The sequence below is a fragment of the Phyllostomus discolor genome, chromosome 4, assembly GCF_004126475.2.
Source record: "Phyllostomus discolor isolate MPI-MPIP mPhyDis1 chromosome 4, mPhyDis1.pri.v3, whole genome shotgun sequence".
Lineage (NCBI taxonomy): Eukaryota > Metazoa > Chordata > Mammalia > Chiroptera > Phyllostomidae > Phyllostomus > Phyllostomus discolor.
The window spans coordinates 51,909,004-51,931,515 of record NC_040906.2 but is presented as its reverse complement, the minus strand read 5'-3'; the positions used below and the strand labels follow the sequence as shown (position 1 = coordinate 51,931,515).

Below are 22,512 nucleotides of genomic sequence, written 5' to 3'. Positions count from 1 at the left end.
AATCTAAAACTGCTCAGGAAATTTGATAAAAGCTGAAAAAAATAATACAGGAAAGATTATGGAGGGAACAATTATTAGAAAGAATGAGTAAATACAAAAAATGGAGAAGTCCAACACTGGGGTAGAGAGTAACACGAAGGTTAGAAGAGAAGGCATAGTATTCTAGAACAGTTACAACTGTCTATACAATATCTGGGCATGCACATATACCTCACTTTAGAAAACAGATGAATTTCAGAGAAACCAAATATTTAAAAAGTACCAAGAAAGCCTTAAAGTCAACCAAATACCAAACAACCAAAACAAAAAAAAACAAACCCTTCTCTGAAGCCTTTTAAAAAGGCAAGTATTTAAAAAAATAAAAAATAAAAAAGTGAAGCATTTTTCTAATACAAATGGCTGATTCCTAAATTATCTGTTTTGTAATTTCAGACTTTATATGAAAGGTTTTAACAAAATAAGATGTAAAGTCTCATCATTAGAAAGAGTAATTTAAAATTTACTAGTATATGGGAAAATAAAAACTCTCCAGTTAAAGCTCTAAGTATATACTTAGTGTCCCATTATCATTAAGGCTGGACAGAAAAGAACTGATAAATCTTTATACAGAACAGCAAGCACAAGGCTCTATGAATTCATTACCAAAATAGCTTAGGTAGGAACTCAAATACTTGTACTCATTCTATACTACAAAATCTCTTCTTCCTTCTGGGACAATGGAGTTGTCCCATTACAACTCCATCTTTTACCGAGAATAGACAGAAATTGTCTACTGTATCTCAAAGAGCAGGAGAAACAGTCAATAATGACAATAGAATAGAAGAACTAAAAAAAAAAAAAAAAAACAAAAAACAACCTCCCAAGAAATGTACTGTTCGAGTAGTACAGGTGGAAACCTTTCTGAGCAGGAGCACAGACAGACAGGGCACGCTACAGAACACTGACTTGAATTGCCTACGTACACACACACCCTGTCTGTAACTTTGTTCTGTCCTCTGTGATTAAATGGTAGGGGTCTGAAGCATACTGATAGCATTGGAAAAAGAAAACAGTACATGGTGTGATAGTAGCTGCCAGAACGGGTTTCTCTGTCCTATCTCACTCTACCTGATGAAGACGAAAACACTATCTTCAGAAATACTATCTTCAATTAGCTCACTAACTCAATTTTAGCTATTATTCAGCCTATTTAAAAAAATTCAGTATTCCAATAAGCAGAAAACATAATAAAAAAATTGGGTCAAAAAAAAAATTTCACACCTGTCAGTAAAATTGAGGGGGGAAATCTATTCTATTTTTATTTCTTTGAAATGGTTTGAACTAAAAATATGAACTGTAAAAACAATGAACTGATTAGAATTTCAGAGTTTATAAACAAGTACAGAGCTATACACTATTAAATTTTACTGATAACACATAGTAACAATTTTCTAAATTTTATCACTTTATGTTATTACTGATGACTAGACTTTTCTAAAATTTGCCAGTGTACAGATTTTAATTGAAACATTTAACAAACATCCCACAGCTTAAAAGTTAGGCCAAGAAACAATTTGTTATTAATTTATAGTTATTTCAATTTATCATAAAATGGAAATAAACAACACGGAATTTTACACTGCATTTTAAAAGTTAAACATCTTTTACAAAACGGTGGTATTTAAAAACAAACTAATGTGGAGACACGGAAGGTCGGACCAGGAACCACCGCTTCACTACCGGGACATGGCATTACCAGTATCTCAATGTTTTAAAAGTTGACACAAGTGAAAGGAATATTATTTTGATAAACTGAACATAAAAATACAAATTTAATGCCACTTTTTTTTTGGCTAAAAGTTTTTCATTTGGTGACTTTCTCTATTAAGTTTCATTTCATTTCTTCAGTAAAAGACACATATAACACAATTCTCTACAACCTCTGATAACAAACAAAATTCAACATATGCTTCACGTACCTTTTTGAGATGTCCTAGTCTCAGTTTGAAAATTTCTTCCTGTTCATGATATTCTGCCAAAGTTAACCTATCAAAAATAAAATTGATTCTAGATATTAAGAATAATACTTATTAACAACCAGCTAAGTAAAATGAAACCAATCAAATGGAAATAATAAAGTGTTAACAACTTTCAGCCCAAAATAATATAAGGCAAATGCCCTTTAAGATAGTCTTCAGAATACATCTAATACTTACAGATGGAACAATTAACTAATTCATGTATTTTTACCAACTTCTCTGGTTTTGAAGTATTAATATGCAAATTTTACAGACAGTGCTAAATACTAGCCTACTGGCTTTCTTAGGCAGTGATTCTTACCCTTTTATGATTACAGATATATCTAGAAATAACTTAAAGGAATTTATATACAACCCAGAAAACTTCACATATATGTAATATTGAGGATTCACAGATCTCAGTTTAAGAATTCCTATCCCAGAGTTTTCTCTCACAAAATAGAATGCAAATCCCAAAGCAGCAAAGGAGACAGCCCTTACATTTCTCTGCATTTATTATCAGAAAGTAACATGACATACATTATCAGCTTTTTAGACATCTCCATTGTGTATTTCAATTAAAATAAAAAAAATTTTTTTTATTTATTTCTAGATAGAGGGAAAGGGAGGGAGAAAGAGAGGGAGAGAAACATCAATGTGTGAGAGATACACTGATTGGTTGCCTCTCGCATGCACACCACCAACAGGGGACCTGGCCTACAACCCAGGCTTGTGCAGTGACTGAGAATCGAACTGACGACCTGTTGGTTCACAGGCCAGCACTCAATCCACTGAACCACACCAGTCATTCAAGAAAAATTAGATAAAATGCAAAGTATTAAGATAACATGAATTGGGGACAATCTTCTTTAGAGAAACATGATTTCATTGCACAGACTAAAAAGAATTAAGCTAGGATGATGTTAAAGTTAATGTCTCTTAATTGTCACATTAATTATTTTTAGGATGTCCATATCCTAATCCCTGGGATATGTTAAGTAATACAGCAAAGGGAAATTGAGGTTGCAGATGGAATTAAGGTTGCTAACAAGCCGAGTTACTCAGAATCACACTCATAGCCCAATGTAACCACGACAGTCCGTAAAGGAGGAAGAGCAGAGCAGACCTGTCAGAATCAGAGGGATGTGACGTGAGAAAGACTTGACTGGTGACTGCTGTCTCACAGATGGAAGGGGAACACGAAACAAGGAACGTTTCTAAAAGCTGGAAAAGGCAAGCGAGTAAAAGCCATAAGGAATAATACAGCCTAATGACACCCTGATTTTAGCCCAATGAGACCCACTTTAGAATTGTAATTTCCAAAAGTGTAAGATAATAAATTGTATTAAGTCACCAAATTTGTGGTAATTTGTTAAAGCAGCAATAAAAAATTACTACAAATTTTGCAGGAAGTGGGATATTCCTGCAACCAACACCTAAAAATGTGGAAGTGGCTTTGGAACTGGGCAACAATCTAGAGAATATAATTTAGAGGAACATGATTTTTAAAAGAGTTAGACTGCCTTGATCCCATTCACAGAAATATGGATGTTAACACCTCAGCTACTGAAGACTCAAGGAATTCTGAAGCACAGTACAGAAAACACATACCCCTTTAGAGAACACGTAAATTGTCATGAACGGTCTGTTGGTAGAAATCTACACCAAAGAAGTACTACTGGTGAGGACTCAGAGGAAATAAGAAACATGTTATTAAAAACTAGAGGAATGAGGATTCTTGTTATTAATGGAAAAAAGCGCAGGAAAATTGTAGCTAGTACTTATACAGAAAGCCAAAGTTATGAGAGGTGAGCTTGAACATTTAACAGATTTCCAGGGGATCCAAGATGGTGGCAGAGTAAATGGCTGTTACATCCACCTCTTCCCAGGATCAAACTGGAATTACAACTAAAATATAGAGCCAACAACCTGACACAGAAGAAGCCACATAAAGACTGGCAGGAAGAGAGGAGATATAAAAAGGGCTGTCCGCTGCTCCCAGGGGCTAAGATCCCAAAGGGATACCTCAGCTGCAGAGTTCCCCCTGAGAAGTGCAGGGTCTCGACCTCAAACTGGGCCACCCAACCCAAAAGCACCAGAGCCTGGGAAGAGACACCCACGTAACATCTGGCTGTGAAAATCAGTGGAGATTCTGTCTGCCCGGGAGAGACAGGAGTCTGCTGGAGACACAGGCATCCTCTTTAAGGGCCAACACACAGAATCTCTTCACAGTCCCTCACCTTGGGCTCTGGAGGAGGGTCCCGCAGACTAGGGTCACATGAGAAGAAACTGGAATTGATGGCTCGGGGGAGAGACCTAAAGGGACAGATGCCAGGATCCCTATGATGAGTCATTCCCCCATGCTACAGACATCATCTTACTTGGGAAGAGCACTCCTCTCCATCTGGCATCAACCTGGGGAAATGTAATAGTCCCATCTTCTGGGGCTCACCCTTGCATCCTACTGAGGGGTCAGTGCCTGGGTCTGGATGTAGAGGATGCGCCGATGCATTGGGTGTCAGAGCCTGAGCCGTGTGGATTTGGGACAGGTGCCATTCTCCCACTTTCCCGAGAACCTGAATGGCAGTATGGGGTTACCTCATAAAACTAAAAATGGAACTGCCTTATGACCCAGCGATTCCACTTCTGGGAACATATCCGAAAAAGCCTGAAACACTAATTTGAAAGAATATATGTGCCCTTATCTTCACTGCAGTGTTGTTTATAATAGATGAGGTTTGGAAGTAGCCCAAGTTTCCATCAGCAGACAAGGGAATAAAAAGCTGTGGTACCTTAAGGAAATCTTACCTTTTCCAATACCATGGATAGGTTAAGTGAAATAAGTCAGTCAGAGAAAGACAAATACCATATGATTTCACTCATATGTGGAACCTAAACTAACAAAACAGAAGCAGACTCACAGATAACAGAGCAGTCTGACGGCTGTTGGAAGAGAGGGAGTTGGGGGGCTGGGTACAAACGTAAAAGGATTAAGGAAAAAAGAAACGTATCAGACACAGACGATACTATGGAGATTACCAGAGGAAAAGTGGGGTGGGGGGGGTAAAAAAGGGTAAAAGGGAGGATAAACGATGATGGAAGGAGCTTTGACTTGGGGTTAATACAATATACAGATGATATATTATAGAACTGTGTGCCTGAAACCTGTATAGCTTTTTAAACAAATGTCACGCCAATAAATTCAATTTTAGACAAGAATTAAAAAAAAAAAAGATTTCCAAAGTGTTGAAGGTATTGACTAGTTTCTTCTTCCTGTTTTTATTAAAATGTGAGGAAAGATAAATTCAGGTAAGAAATGTTCAACAATAAGGAACAAAGATTTGATGGTTTAAGAAATTCTAATTCTACCACAGTGTTAAATACAGTAAAATTGAGATTCACCGTCAGCTGCTCTTAAAAAAAAATTTAATTAAAAATAAATGAAAATAAAACAGGAGAGTGTAGCTAAACAACCTTTTGCTAATACCCCAAAGAGGCCAGACTATTCAGTCACATAAATGGTCTTTAATAAGATGAACAGTATTGTGACTCATACATTCCATCAGCTTTCTCAGCAGAGGCCAAAAATAGAAATGGGATTATTTGGAGTGAATCCTTATTTCATACATGGGAGACCAAAAGATTATTAAAAACTTTATACAGTAGAAACACTGCCAGCTTGGATTAAAAAGGACAGAGTATACAATGAAAGTCTGTCACACCCCCAATATGCTACAAAGAAGACATAAGCTGATAAAGCTATTCAGCTACAAATACCTGATAACCTTCATGGAAGACTCAGAGTTGCTGACAAAACCTTGAGTTCAGAAGACAGAGCCACAAGACACAAATACTTACTACGAGACCTCGAAACCAAATAGTGTTTGAATTGCCTGAATGGATTTTTGAAATTGCGTGGAATCAGTGACTCCTTTTTGTTTGAACTAGAATCATATATATGACTGTTATACTTTGTCCTCATCACTGTATTTTGGAAAAATGTTACCTTGTTTGTTGAGGTTCACAGATTAAGAGGAACTGTGTCTCAGGGTAAATTATACACAGAGACTCACTCATACCCGAGTTAGACAATGAGATTTAGACCATCAGAGCAGAAAAGTTGTAGATGAGATTCTGGATGTTGGGTTGTTGCTGTATTGTGAATGAGGTTTTGGGGGATATTGGGATAGGATGAATATATTTTGCATGTGGGAAGAATGTGAATCTCGGTTCAGAGGGCAGAATACGATAAATAGAACAATGGCTTCCCAAAGATGATACATCCCAATCCTTGGAATTAGTGAATACGGTGCCTTACTTGGCAAAGGATTAAATGGGATCAAAGGCTGCTAATTAGCTGACCTTAAAATAAGTTGATTATCCTGGATAATACAGCTATGAGTAAATGGAAGAAAAAAATTTGTCCCAAGGGAAGTAGAAAAAAAAAACACAGGAGAGGTTAACACCTGAACTTGGTTAAGGAGGAGCAGAAAGATGCCAGGAAGAAGAAACTGAGGATACAGAGAGCAAAGTAACTCAAGAGCACAGCATGTAGAGATGTAAGCCAAAAGAAAAATAAAGTTATCTACTACTGATTTTTGCTAAGAGCTTTAATCAGAGATCAATGCTGAATATTATCTACTGTTTCTTATTTTGGCATCTGTTAAGATGATCATATAATCTTTCTTGTTATGTGGAAAATTACATTAATAATTCTAATGTTAAACCAATCTTGTATACCTAAAATAAACCCAACTTTGTCTTGATAGTTTATCATTTTTATATATTTTGGGCTGGTAAAGATTATTTAAGATTTTTGCATAAGTGTGAGATTAGCCTGTAACTTTCCTTTATTGTACAGTCCTTGTTGATTTTGACACCAAGATTTTGTTGGCCTCAGAGTAAACTGGAAACACTTCTGCCTTAGCCGTTCTTAAAAAAGGTTTTGAAAGATCTGACACTGTATCTTCCTTAAATGGTTGTCAGGCAACATAGATAAAGTCATCTGGACCTAGAGCATTTTTTCCCCTTAATTCCTTCCCCAAGAATATGTTTATTGATTTTTAGAGGGGGAGGGGAAGGAGAAGAAGGAGAGGGAAAAAGAGTGGGGCAGGGGGAAACAGGGAAAGGGGGAGGAAGAGAAAGAGAGCGAGAGAGAAAGAGAAACAGTGATCAGTTGCCTCCCATACCTACCCTGACCTGGGTCTGAAGATGTAACCTATGTATGTGCCCTGACCTGGAATTGAACCTGCAACTTTTGGTGTACAGGATGATGTTCCAACCAACTGAACCACTGAACCCAGTGAGGGCTGTACCTGGAGTTTTCTATGAGCAAGGATTTCAATTACAGATTTAATTTCTTTAACAGTAATATAACTATTTGGATTTTATTTCTTCTAATTTTGTTACGTTGTATTTTTCTAGAAATTTATCCATTTCACAAAAATTTCAAATTTAAACAATTTATAATTCAATGTGGCAAAAGTGGGTTTTATAGTTTTGAGTACACAAAATACAGTTTATTCTTATATTATTTATTATTATATTATTTTCCATATGAACTGTTAACCTACTTTTGCCAACCTCTGTATTTTGTTTTCTTTTAAATACCTATAGACTCTACTTCTAGCTAAGATGGAGGCACAGGTAGACATACTGTGCCTCCTCACACAACCAAAAGAAGGACAACAAATTTAAAAACAAAAAAACAACCAAAACCAACTGTATAGAAGCCCGACAACCAAGGGGTTAAAAAAGAACATTCATCCAGACCAGTAGGAGGGGCTGAGACAGGCACCTGGGGCTGAGAGGACTCGCTGATGGACTGGTGGTCCCACATTCGTGTGCAGATAAACCAGAGGAACAACTGGGGAGTGAGACAGACATACAACCCAGAGCTCCAGTGGGGGAAATAAAGCCTCAAAGCCTCTGACTGAAAACACCTGTGGAGGTTGAGGCAGCAAGAGAAACTCCCAGCCTCACAGGAGAGTTTGTTGGAGAGACCCACAGGATTTTAGGACATACACAAACCCAGCCACCCAGGAATCAGCACAAAAGTCCAATTTGCTTGTGGGAAGTGGGGGAAGTGACTGAAAGCTGGCAGAGAGCAGAACAAGCGCCACTGTTCCCTCTTGGACCCCTTCCCCACAGATGGTGTCACACAGCAGCCACGTGGGTTGCCCCGCCCTGGTCAACACCTAAGGCTCTGCCCCTTACCACATAACAGATGTACCCAGACGAAAAAAATGGCCAGAATGAAAGAACAGATCAAAGCTCCAGAAAAAATACAACTAAGTGACAGAGATAGCCAACCTATCATATGCACAGTTCAAAACACTGGTAATCAGGATGCTCACAGAATTGATTGAACATGGTTGCAAATCAGATGAAAAAATGAAGGCTATGCTAAGTGAAATAAAGGAAAATGTACAGGGAACCAACAGTGAAACCAGGATTCAAATCAACGGCGTGGACCAGAAGGAAGAAAGAAACATTCAATGAGAACAGAATGAAGAAACAAGAATTAAAAAAAAACAAGGTGAGACTTAGGAACCTCCAGAACAACCTTAAACATTCCAACATCTGAATCATAGGGGTGCCAGAAAGAGAAGAGGAAGAGCAAGAAATTGAAAACTTATTTGAACAAGTAACAAAGGAGATCTTCCCCAATATGGCAAAAGAATAGACTTCCAGGAAGTCCAGGAAGCTCAGAAAGTCCCAAAGAAGTTGGACCCAAGGAGGAACACACTAAGACACATCATAATTACATTACCCAAGATTCACAATATAGAGAGAATCTTAGAAGCAGCAAGAGAAAAGGAGACAGTTACCTATAAAGGAGTTCCCATAAGACTGTCAGCTGATTTCTCAAAAGAAATCTTTCAGGCAAGAAGGGGCTGGAAAGTAGTATTTGAAGTCATGAAAGAAAGGACTTACATCCAAGACTACTCTATCCAGCAAAGCTATTATTTAGAATGGAAGGGCAGATAAAGTGCTTCCCAGATAAGGTCAAGTTAATAATCACCAACCCCTTATTATATGAAATGTTAAAGGGACTTATCAACCCCTTATTATATGAAATGTTAAAGGGACTTATCTAAGAAAAAGAAGATAAAAAGTATGAACAGTAAAATGACAATAACTCACAGTTATTAACAACTGAACCTAAAACAAAAACAAGAACAAAAACAAGAACAAAAACAAAGCAAACAACTAGAATAGGAACAGAATCACAGAAATGGAGATCACATGGAAGGTTATCAGCAGGGAAGTGGGAGGGGGAGAGAGAGGGAAAAGGTACAGAGAATAAGTAACATAAATGATAGGTAGAAGATATACAGGGGAGGTTAAGAATAGTATAGGAAATGGAGAAGCCAAATAAGTTATATATATACCCATGGACATGAACTAAAGGGGGGGAATGTGGGTGGGAGGGGATGCGCAGGGAAGAGGGGAATAAAGGGGGGAAAATGGGACAACTGTAATAGCATAATCAATAAAACATATTTAAAAGAAAAAATATCTATAGTCTCTGTAGTTATATTCCTTTTTTCATTCCTGATAATGTTTGTCTCCTTGCTTTCTTTTTTCAATTTCATTAGTTTTTTATTTTAAAAACATTCCTCTTGGGATTGACTGATTCTCTCTATTGTATGTTTGCTTACTGTATAATGAATTACTGTTTCCATCTTTCCCCTCTTCCTTTCCTGGCTAATTCTGCTACTCATCTCCTAAGTTACTGAAACAGATGTTTAGTTTATAAAGTTTCACTTTTTCTTCTTTTCCTCTATATGTATACAAGGCTATAAGTACCACTTCTAGATACTGTTTCATATTTATCTCACAGATTTTGCTATTTAGCACTTTCACTCTTTTATCTAAAAATATTTTCTCATTTCCATTTAGACTTTTCCACAATCCTTTTTGTTACTGACTTCTACTTAAGTTCCACTGTGGTCACAAAACATGTTCTATATGATTCTAATCCTTTAAGTTTCATCCCAAAGCCTACCAAGCATTTAAGGACAAAACATGTTAGGTCCAGTCTATCTTATACAAACTCTTTCGATTCCTTCAAATTTGTTAAGACTTGCTTTGTGACCTAACACATTTGGTTTTTATAAAAGTCAACACTTAAAAACAATATATATTCTGTAGATGTTAAGAGAATGTATTCATTAGTTTAAGTTTATCAACACTGAATTTTTCTAGGCCCTCTTTATTTGATACTGTGTTCTTTTTATCTGCCTGTTTTATCACTAAGAAATCTATGTGTTGAAATCTCCCATTATGATTTGTGGGTCTCCATCTCCTTAAAGAATTGTCAATTTTAATTTACCTTAAGGCCATGTTATTATGTGTATACAAGTCGAGAATTATTATATGTTCCCAGTGATTTGAACCTTTTGTAGTTATGAAATAACCACTTTATTTTTTTTGAACATATAGACAGAATCAAAACAACTTAAAATATATTTAACATGAAGTCAAAATCTTGATTAAAATGTATTAATATACAATTAATGCAAAAATCACTTAGATATTACCTATAGATACTATTTATCTGTGTAAACTATTTACTCTGAATAAAAGTATTTGTGGCTAAAATTAGAAACCTTAAAAACTTGTCTGAATCTTACTGGTAGTTAAAAATTAGTTAAGAGCCAGGAACCAGCTCTGGCTGGTATGGCTCGGTTGGTTGGAGCATAGTTTTGTAAACCAAAAGGCTGCAGGTTCAATCCCCAGTCAGGGCACATGCCTTGGTTGCCAATTCAGTTCCTGATCAGGGTGTGTATGAGAGGCAACCAATCAATGTTTCTTTCCCTCCCTTCCCTTCTCTGTAAAATCAATAAGCACATCTTCAGGTGAGGACAGAAAAACAGGAGCCAGGAACTATGCAAATATAATACATGCATTACCACATATTATACTTCAAAACTGATATATGTACTTTCGTAAGTGAGGAAACAAAGGCTCTAACAGTAAAACAGCTTACCAAAATTAAACGGAAAAGAGTCAAGGCTGGACTCCACATTTGTCGGAATACAGGGCTTAAAGTTCTAACCACTAGATGGAAGTAACTTCAATTTCTATATAGAAAAATAATTAAAGATTCATTATCTCTACTCTAATTATACTAGTTACTCTGCACACAAGGTAAAGCCTACTTTCCACTGAACAATGATTCAAAAGGAGTTTTTAGAAGATAGTTGCAGAATATGGCTGCTAAAAAATCAAACTATAATATATATGAATCAAAGTGCTTTTGTGGCTTTTTCTCCTATTTAAATCTGTATGTGCATAAGGATGTAATCAAATTGCTATACAGTTATCGCTTCACTTGCCACTCCAAGAACACATAGCAGCATAACTTCAGGGTTAGTTCTAAGTCAACATATGCAATAAAATGGGATGGAAATGACACAAGTCTATGATTATTAAACTACAGTTATGGCTGTTAGCATCTTGGAAGCAAGCAGAAAGCTAAACACCTGTAACGAAATAGAAATATGATCTGTTGAGTAAGAGAAAATGAAAATCAAATGCTTATGTACTGCAATTTAGTATTTACCAGCCACTTTCCATATGCCAGTAACTGTGCTAGATATTGAGAATATGTGTAAAAGATAAAATAGTAAGATAAATGCTACAATATAAACAGGAATGCACAAAAGGCTACAGGCACCTAACTTGAGGAGGAGGCAGAAACCAGGAAGACATAAAATTGGAGAGGGCTTCCTGCTGAAAACTGGTATCTGAACCAAGTGTTAAAGGATGACTAGGAAATGAGGTAAAGACAGGCAAGGAACAAGCCCTGATCTGTGTGGCTCAGATGGTTGGGTGTCATCCCACAAAGCAACAAGCTGCCAGTTGATTCCCCATCAGGGCATCTGCCTACGTGGCAGGCCAGGTCCCCAGTTGGGGGCCTATGAGAAGCAACAGACAGATGTTATCTCTCACACATCGATGTTTCTGTCCCTTTCTCCCTCCCTTCTCCTCTCTCTAAAAATAAATAAAAATCTTTTTAAAAAAAGAAAGGCAAGGAACAAGATGTACAAAGGCACAAAAACCATAGATCATTTAGAGAACTGAAAGAGTTTAACACAGGATACACAGGGCAGATGTTGGGGAATGAGAATAAAGAGAGAAATAAGGTGTATAAAGGGTCCTCACAAGAGTGAAGTTTATCTTGAAGGCCAGTGAAGGAAATATAAGTTGTATGATGAGATATATAAGGAGACAGTAATTGAGACTAGAGAGGTCAGAAGATGCCAGATCGAGTGTACTTTAATAAGCTATCTTAACACTTGGGTTATATCATTCAAGTAACAGAGAGCTATGTTAGGATTCTAAGGAAGAGAACAAATGGATCATAATTTTATTTGGGGAAAACAATGACTTGTCTATGACATGAAAATGAATTGGAGCACAGGACCAACATGGAAAGGGAATGTGTGTAAAAAACCCCAAGTAAGAGATGGCAGTAACTTGAGTCAGAATGGTATCAGTGGAGGCTTAGGTAAGTGGGTACATTGGAGATACAGAAGAATTGGGAGTCTTTGGGGCTGAAGTGAAAGCTAACATACACTTTCTTCTATATAACTGCTCCCCTACCTGTTGACTCTTTTTTTTTTAAGCAACATATTTACAAAAAGTAAGTCATTTGCTAAATTAAAAAAAAAAAGCTGATAGGTAAATACTGTAATTCCAGTTTACACAGCCCTCCTCCCCCAATTAGGAAATGCTTGAAGAAGTAGATTTTGAGATGGAGTTTGAGAGATAAGATTATCGGCACCAACCTATCAATGGAAAATAATAAAAATGCATTAAGAAAAATAAGTGGAACCTTAATCTAAATGTTAAGGGTGGCAACCCGAATTCTGGAATGTGGAGTCAAAAGTGTGGTAGTATCAATTACTGACAGAACACAGGAAGAGGCAAGGGGTGTGTGTGTGCATGTGCGTGTGTGGGGAGAGGGACTGAGGGAGAAAGAAAGGTAGAGAGAGGGACTGACTGACTGCAATGGGAAAGATAATAGTCAATACAGTTTTTGTTTTGTGTTGTGTTTTTAGTAAATACAGTTTTGAACAGACTGCATTAGAGGTTCCTATGAGACATTTAAGTACCAATATGAACAGAACAAGGACATGACATTGAAGATTGAGAAATTTGATACTCAAGAGAGAAAAAAGGGCTGGAGATAGAAGTTTGGATGTCAGCAACATACACATGGTAAGTGAAACATGAGAGTAGCTGTTGTACAAGGAGACTGAGCAGCTAATACTCAAGATATATAATGGAGTAGAACATATTATTACAAATCACCCACATTTTACAAATTGGTAAGAGAAAATAATGTCCATAGCAGAGATAAAGAAGACATAGCCAAATGAGTTAAAATGAAAAGTAGGAGAACAAGGCATTTCAAAAACTAAGGCAATATTGTTTAAGAAAACATAAGGAATCAACAATATTCAATGCTGCCAAGTTAAAACTCAAATGTTTACACCATTTAGCATCAAGGAGATAGTTAACAACCTTTAAAAAAACAATTTCAGTTAAAAGAGGAAATGGAAGATGAGGTAGAAGATGTCGTATGAAGATGATAGAATATGAAGATGAGAGGGATTTATAATTGAGGGAGAGTTTTGTGTTTTGCTTTCTAAGAGAGAAAAAGCAAAAGGCTGAACATTTAAGATAAAGAAGGTGTTACTAGAAGAGGTCCCTGAAATAGAAAATGGGATTAAAAGCACAGATAAAACACTATCTTTCAAGAGGAGAAAAAGACAACACCCACGTAAAATAGCAAATGGAGGGTACATGCGTTACCTACTCACATGAACTAATGTTAAGTTCTTATAGAATAGAAAAATAAGTCTGGATACATCTGTATAGTATACCCCCTTCATCCATGGGGGCTACATTTCAACACCCCCAACAGATGTCCCAAACCACAGATAGAGAGGAACCCCATATATACTCTGTTTTTCTCTATATACATACCTATGGTAAAGTTTAATTTATAGATATTAATAAAACAATTATAACAGTATACTGTAATAAAAATTACATGAATGTGCTCTCTTGCTCTCAAAATTTCTTATTGTACTATACTCACCTTTTCACTTAAAGAAAGCGCTTCATGGCTTCTTTCTGGGGTACTGAATTGCCAACATCACTACTCTTATGGCTTGGGGCCATTACTTAGTAAATTAAGGGTTACTTGAACACAACACTGTTCTACAACAATTGATCTGATAACTAAGACAGCCAGTAAGTGAATAGTAAGCATGCAGCATATAGAAGGTGCACACATTGGACAAAGGGACAATGCATGGTCCCAGGTGGGACAGAGTGGGACACTGTGAGATTTCATCACACTACTCAGAATGGCCCGAAATTTAAAACTTACAAATTGTTTATTTCTGGAATTTTTCACTTAATATTTTTAGACTGATTGTGGGCGACTAAAACCATGGAAGGTGAAACCACAGGTAAGGGGAACTACTGCACATCAAAAAAGAATTTTTATCTTCACCCGAGGACATGCTTATTGACTTTAGAGAAAGGGGAAGGGAGGGAGGGAGAAAGGAGAGAAACACTGATGTGAGAGAGAGAAAAACATTAACTGGCTGCCTCTCCTGCATGCCCCAAATGGACACCAAACCTGCAACCTAGGCATGTGCCCTGACCAGGAGTCCCACCTACCACTTTTCAGTTTACCAGACAACACTCCAACCAACTGGGCACTGGCCAGGGTGCACATCCAAGTTTTTAAAATGGTGTTGTTTGTGGGATCGAATCATGATCTGTATTTGTTTTATTGTGTTCTTCCATACTTTCCAAATTTTCTACAATAAACATGTAACTATTAAAAGAAAAACTTTTTCCCTTGAATGATAAAGAATATTTATCATTGAAGCAAAAAATTCAGAAAACAAAGAAAAGCAGAAAGGGGAAAAACAATACCCACAATCTACTAAGGTATTGCTTCCTTTGGTTGAGAAAATAAATGGCTGCTGTATTACTTAACATTCTTAGAAAAAGGAACATTAATAATGGACTCACTCAGACATGAAAGAGGAGATTCCAGTCTCCTCTTAGCTACCTAAGTCTCCATTTTAAAAGAGCATTAATAAATTTCCACTTACAAAAGTAAAATTCAGATATATGGGGATTATTATTAATTTAGAGGTGTATTTTCAATACTGCCTTTCCTCCTGGCCATAACTATTATTGCTACTTAAGTATTAGTATAATTATAAAAAAACAGCCACTAATAACATTCATGGCTACAATTTAAAAGAAGGAGAGTAAAAAATGGAGGCTTACAGTTGTGGTAAATTTGGTCTAACAAAGGGATCATTTTCTGCTCCATTGACTGCTTTGTTTTTCCTTTGTTTTGGTTCAGAATTGGTAGAGGGTGCCTGAGAATTATTAGCTGTGGGAGGTTTGCGTTTGGCTAGAAGTTTCCTTTGCCTTTCAATATCTTCCCTTTGCTGATTCACCCATTCTTGTTGCCTGTATAAAAATAAATGTATAAAACTGTATTAATTTTCCATTAACTTTTCACAGTTAAAACCTGAAAATCAAAAGTCATTATGATATAAATTTGTACCTTTTGGTACCTCTCTATTGAACCAACTCGTACACACAGTCCAGGTCTCCTCTGAAACATCCATTTCTGAATGAGGTATCCCTCACACTCCTAGACTAGGGAAAGGTACATAACCATATACATTCTCATGGTACGTTGTTGCTCCTCACCTCCTTCTAATGAATATCATTCCTGTAGATACTGATCAGAATGGCTGGACTACATCACTCCATGAGAACAGACACTACATTTGTTTTATATCCTATTGTATTACTAGTGTCCAACACGGGGATTGGTATACTATGTATTCAAAAAATATAATGTTGGCAAAAGAGGGTTTACAGTTGTGCATGTGGAAAAAGACTCACAGGTATGTTTATTAGAATAGTTTCCTTAAGTCTGTGTTTCACATACTCACAACTGGAAACCTTTTGCCCACCCCTGTATTTACTGAATGAAATAAATGTGTTATTAAAAAAGAACTTACAAAGTTAAGTATGAGGTAGAGTTTATATTTCAGATTTATATTTCTAGTTTACTTTTGAGGTTATATTATATAACCTTCTCTTCTATTCATTACCAGGGCAACTGTGGGTCTGAATTTAGTAGCAGAGGCTCTTGCTCATAAACACTCAAAAACTATGGTTTCTATCTCTAATGTAAATCCTACTCTCCATTTTACTGTGAACATTTTAGTTCAAGCCTAATCACCTTGCATTTGGACACTTTTCCATTTGAACTCACCTATTTATCCCCTTTCCAATATCACTCCAACATTACCATCAAAATTTTCTAAAACTCAAGTCTGATCATATACACTGCACAACCTTTAGAAGTTCCCCATTATCCACAGAATTAAAACCCTAACACTCCCATTAGAACATTAATAGAAAAAAATGATTAAACAAACAAACAAACAAACAAAAACCTGACTCCCCAGTATCACAAGACACTTTCATTATGGCATACCTAAAAGCCTAGCACAACTGTGTTGAACAAAAGCTGAATAAATCAACTGAGATACAGAGAAAGCCATTCTGTGATGAGTCATGGGTACTAGTGTTTGAAAAAGCAATTTTTATTTGATAAATAATGCTTTGTGAAATAACGCTTTGTCTCCATGTTCCATTTAACTAGACTATGGAAAATTTGATGAACATGCTGACACTATTCTTGCTTTTCACGTTTAAAAAAACCTTTTCCAGCAACAACAATGACAACAACAAAAGGCAGCATATATCCTGGCTCCTTAGCACATACACAGTTAACTCAACCTTCTCGCCATCTGAACTCAAGAAAATATAGTAACAATTACTTTTTTTTTAAAGAACACTAAAGCTACATGTTCAGTTCAACTGATTTATGAGTTATTGTACCTGAGGCAGAAGGAAAAGGGTATTATCTTTTTTTGTAGGTATAGAGACCAGGCAAGTAATGAATATTAACACTTAAAATTAGAGAATAAAAAAGGAAAAAAAAAACTAAGTAGAAAAATCTCAAGATCTATATAGATATAAATATAAATCTTCCAATGAAAATTAAATTTTCAGTAATTTTACTCCAATATCATCTATAAAGCTAAAAGGTCAATTTGTTTTTGGAAATTCATATTTAGAATAATACACCATACCATACAGATAAATGCTAACTAGTCAAAAAAGTCTGCTAAAGCTAAAATTATGTGTTTTTTTTTTTGCTTTATGTTCCTTTCAAATGTACTAAATTCTATCATCTCAAAAAGTAGGAATAGATGTAGAACATAATCCCAAATCTAGAATCGTTGAAAGTAATGAAAACCCAAAGGAAAATTAAATGTTTTAAAATGTAAGAATGACTAACTTCACAAGATTCTGAAATGCAAAACCATCTGTCCATTGTTCAGTAAATGAAGCACCATGTCTAACTGTTGTGAAGTGTCCAAGGCGTAATCTGTCTTGCATACTCTTCTCTCGGCTTGCCAGTTTTTCTTGGGTACTCTGAAAAAAGGAGGAAAATTCATCACTCAATTATATTTCTTTAAATTTTAAAAGTGTACAAGGCAAAAGGGACTATTCAAAAACAAGGCAAATTTTATTGAACTTCAACTTACCTTTTCAATAAGCAGTTTCTTGCTCATTGATATGCACTTATTTAATCGTTCTTTGTATTTTTCAAGTAATTTTTGTTGTTCATCTATTTGCCGTCTGAGATCACAGTTAGCCTACAACGTAAGTAGAAAATGGAAAAGATCTAAAATTTATATACATGAGACACTCAGGAAGAGTTTTAATGTACTGCATAAATTATATAAAGAAAAAGATTAGATATGAATATGACACTAAATTTTTTTAAAAAAATCATCTGCTTACCCATGGGGTATTATGCTGCTTAATTGCGTAGTGGAAAGTACACGGAATGTGTATACACACTCGATGGGTTCAAATCCACTCTAAGTTATTTGAATCTTAGTTCAGTTGACTTATTTTTAAAATAGGAACAATATCATTTACCTAAACTTAGTTAAAAATAACCAAATTATGGTATATAAAGTGTCTAACACTTAAAGGTGAATACGATTCTTTTCTACCTTTTGTAATTAAAAAAAAATTTCTCTGCACTCAATTTGTGGATGACACTGTTGATGCCTATCCAATAGACACCCTCAACATCTTTCTTGGCAAACATATACCAATTTTGTTCACTCTGTAGGCAGCCAATTGCTCAGGGAAGAGGCCTCTCTCTAAACTCAGTGCAACAACAAGACAAGAACTTGAAGAGCTTGTTGGGACACAGATTGCTGGGACCCATCTCCAGAGTTTCTGAATGTGTAGAACTGAGGTAGGGTCTGAACATTAATTTCTAGTAAGTTTCTCAGTAATGCTAATGCTTCTGATCTGGGGTATCATACTTTGAGATCAATGGGTCTAGGCCAATCATGGTGGAAACCAAAAGACAGTGGTATAATAAATAAAAAATGATGGGATAATGGCTACCAACCTAAAATTATATACCTAATAAAACTGATTTTCAAGAAAAAGCGTAAAATAAAGATACTTTCTGAGAAACATAGGTGGAATTTTTCACCTCATCATTCCATCAGGAGCAATTCAAACAAAACTCCAACAAATTGTGTGTATGTGTAACTTAAAAAATGGATTTTAACATTCCTCTTAGACTGGCAAAGGGCCAAATACAGCCAAAAAGAAGAAGATATTTGTCAAGATTTAATAGAAAGCTACAGGAATTATGATGGTCCAAATGTATTTTCTCCTTCCTTAATAATGAAAAAACAGTATTTTATTCTGGATTGGTATGTGCCTAGCTAGAAACACACTTCCCAGCTTCCCTTACAGCTAAGAAATGGAATATTCAAGAAAGCTGCAAACAGAATTGTTGCCTTTTTTGTTATTCCCTGCTTCTTTCTGTTTTCTGCTTAGGAACACAGAGATCATAACTGTGACTCTAATAAATATTTTGTACCTTCATATGACCCTCAAGATAGAAACCATACACTAGGGATGAGAGAGAAAAACAAAAGGAGTCAAAATCCCATATATGTCACTGTGAAGCCATCATACCCAGGCTGCCCACTTCTGTTCTCTCAAAAAGTAACACTCGATCTCATCTAAAGTATTAGTGTTTTATGTTCTGTCACTAATAGCCAGAGACAACGAAAAAGATACACTGAAACCAGCATAGGAATACACAGACAGAATATAGAATATAGCAAAGAACACAGATATAGGCCCACTTGTTTATGAAACTAGACTCATATGGTAAAGCTGGTGGTAAAGAATGGACTTTTAATTAACTGGGCTGGACAACTGGTTATCTATATAGAAAGAAATTAAAATGAAACCTACTTCTTCACACCATACCCCAAAACGAGTTTCAGTGAAATTAACAATTTATATTGAAAAACCAGACTATAAAATTTTTAAAAGAAAATATAGAACATCTTTATAATCTAAAGGAAAACTTATTTTGGTAGACCTTTTCCAATAATTTGGTACAAATAAAACTATAAATAAGATATATTTAATCACAAAAATTTTGAATGCCTGTAGTCATCAAAAGATAGCATGAAGAAATGAAAAGACAATGGAAACAATTGGAGAAAATTAATATAGATGGTGGGGCAAAAGGAGGTTTACAAGGAGGTTTACAGTGGTGAGTACACAAAAGTTTATTCTTGTATTAATTATTGTTATTTTCCATATGAACTGTAACCTTCTTTTGCCCCACCCTGCATATTGAAAGAAAAAAAAAATGACATCAATAAAAACAGCAACCCAGTAAGAAAATAAGCAAAAAACATGATCAGTTATTTCCCAGAAGAAACAAATATGGTTAATAAATATTTTAAAAGATGTTCAAAAAACAGGGAATGCATAATTAAAGACACTTTGTTATATCCATCAATTTGGCCAAACATTTTTAAAAAAGTTAAATCCAATTAAAACAAGACTTGACAAGGATAATGAACGACAAAATTATTTCTGCCCACCACTGGTGGGATCGATCCACTTTTGGAAAATCTGACATTATACAGCAAAGTTGTAGATGTGCATGCCCAGTACTTCTATGCACATACCATAGAGAAATCCATACTTTCCTAGAAGACATATACAAGTGTGTTTTGAGCAGTTCGTATTAGCAAAAAGTAGAAACTAAATGTCCACCAAGAGAAGAAAAGATAAATTATGGTATATTCATATAATGCCTCACTATATAGCAGTAAAATGAACAAATTACATGACAATCGTATATATAATGATGAGTGAAAACAAACAGGGTAAAAGAGTACATACAGGGTAATTCTGCTCATGTAAAGTTCAAAAACAGACTGAAATAATGTTAAGACTGTACAGATGTAAGTAATAAAACTATGCAAAAGCATAGTAAATACAAAACTTAGAATAGTGGTTAATGGTAAAGGAATGTGAGGCAGTGAATGTGATGGAATCAGGAAAGGCACACTGGACGTTTCAAAGGTACTGGTCATCATGGTAGAATCATGGATGTTGGTTTTACTGAGTCTCTATACCAATGGTTCTCAATGCTGACTTAAACTGGAATCATCTGGAGACGATGATTGGTAAAACTACCAATACAAAACCTCTATGTCAATTTAATCAGAACCCCCCGGGGTAGCGTTTTGGCATTAGTACTTTGATCCCGGGCCTCCCACCCTGCCTTCCCTCACCCAGTGATTCTAATGAGCTGCACAGAGCAAGAACCACTGCTTTACACTTTCCTCATATTCTAAGTACACCTTTTGATGGTCTTTTTATAAAGTTTCCATTAAAAATCTCACAGGACTGCTGTAGTTACTCCATCTTATAAAATAGCAGATGTTCAGGTTTGCAACAAAATCAATTAACTTTAAAACTAACATGAAATGGATTATCTCTGTCTTATGATAGTTATTCAAATAAAAATAATTTTTATTAACATCCTTCCATTTCGCCAATTGTTCTCAATTCACATTTTAAAGAGCCAACAAAATAACTTCCACTTTAAAGCTGAAAATTTCAATCAGGTATTTATACAACCATAAAAGGCTTATGGGTTTTTTCAGCTATAGAAATTTTTTACAATGCCAAGTCTTTTCTCAACAGTTTTACTATTCCTGAATAGTCTTTTTTTTTTTTTTAGCCTTCATGACTTACTACTTACCCTGAGCAAGTCATCTATACGACCTTCCTTCTTTTCCAGGTCCTGGTTTTTATTACTTTCTAATGCTGCTATTTTCAGCATTGTGAGATCAGTCTAAATGAAAGAAAAGCTATTTTATTATCTCCTTTATATATATATATATATATATATATATATCATTGCATGTAAACATAAATTTGATTTTACTGATTCTAAAAAGGAAAATATTTGATTTTGTGTGTATGTAAAGGCTATCCCAAAAAGCCTCAGTGCAGTTTTAAATTTTAATCAGAAATGTAAGTGCTACCAACTTACAAAGAAACATTTAAAGAGTATTCAAAATTTTAGACTATTGATATAGTCATCATTAAAATTCAATCTAACCACTGCTCTAGGCCATCAACTTTGATTTTGAACATGACAAAAACTTTTATGAGTTATTCACTTGCTGAAAGTAAATGTACTTCTTATAATCCTAGCCTAAAGAGCATCAAAAAAAAAAAAAAAAAAAAGGAAGAAGTAGTAGTTTTGATGTACATGCAACAGCTTAGACATCACCTAGCAATAAAAGTCTCATGGCAATAAATCAGGCAGCTGAGATAGCCAGGCAAAAAAGATCAACTCTCCCAGTGCCTGGTCTGAGACAGTGTCATTCAAAAACTTACATGTAAAAAAAGTTGAAATGAAAAAGTACTCAAAATTAATAAAACTAAAGAAGTAAAAAAGATATTGGGTTAATTCAATTTTCAAATATTTTTGTGAAGTGTGTAGGATATACGAATATACATAAGATACCCCAAATGAATGGCTTTGATGTCCACTTATAATAAACAGAAGAGCTTCATGAAGACACTGACTATATGTACTAGGACGTTAAGTTCAAAAAGAATCAGCAAACAGAAGTGACATTATTATGGTTGTTTTGTTTATTTAATTTACTTAAAACATCTACATATTTAACCAATGTGTAATAAAGGACAAGATGATAGTAAATTGGGTATTCCATTTTTTTTACTTCTGACAAACTGTTTTTTTGTTTAGGAATAAGCTTCCTTGATAGACAGTTTTACTTTATGACTATGTCCAAAACAAAGACAAGACATATGAGTTGTCTGTATAAAGCTGGTTACTCATTTCTTAGAAATCATACCAATACATTTCAATAAATATTTACCTGAGTAATTTTAAAACATAACTGCTTTGGTTGTACAACAGGGTGGTCCCCAAAAGCTAATGTAGTAGGAGAAGGGCTATTAGGTCGAACCTTAAAAAACATATTAA

General features: G+C 35.4%; 1 protein-coding gene across 4 annotated transcripts in view; it reads right to left on the bottom strand.

Annotated features, from left to right (window-relative positions):
- The window catches only part of TLK1 (tousled like kinase 1), a 140,363-nt gene that overhangs the window by 24,294 nt on the left and 93,557 nt on the right, over positions 1-22,512 (bottom strand). For all 4 annotated transcript variants that reach the window (XM_028510949.2, XM_036023301.1, XM_036023302.1 and 1 more), the window contains 6 exons: positions 22,406-22,495; positions 21,253-21,345; positions 17,684-17,794; positions 17,434-17,570; positions 15,330-15,518; positions 1,959-2,025 (listed from right to left, as the gene is read on the bottom strand). In XM_028510949.2, coding sequence (XP_028366750.1) covers positions 1,959-2,025; positions 15,330-15,518; positions 17,434-17,570; positions 17,684-17,794; positions 21,253-21,345; positions 22,406-22,495 — 687 coding nt within the window. The remainder of the gene's footprint in view (positions 1-1,958; positions 2,026-15,329; positions 15,519-17,433; positions 17,571-17,683; positions 17,795-21,252; positions 21,346-22,405; positions 22,496-22,512) is intronic.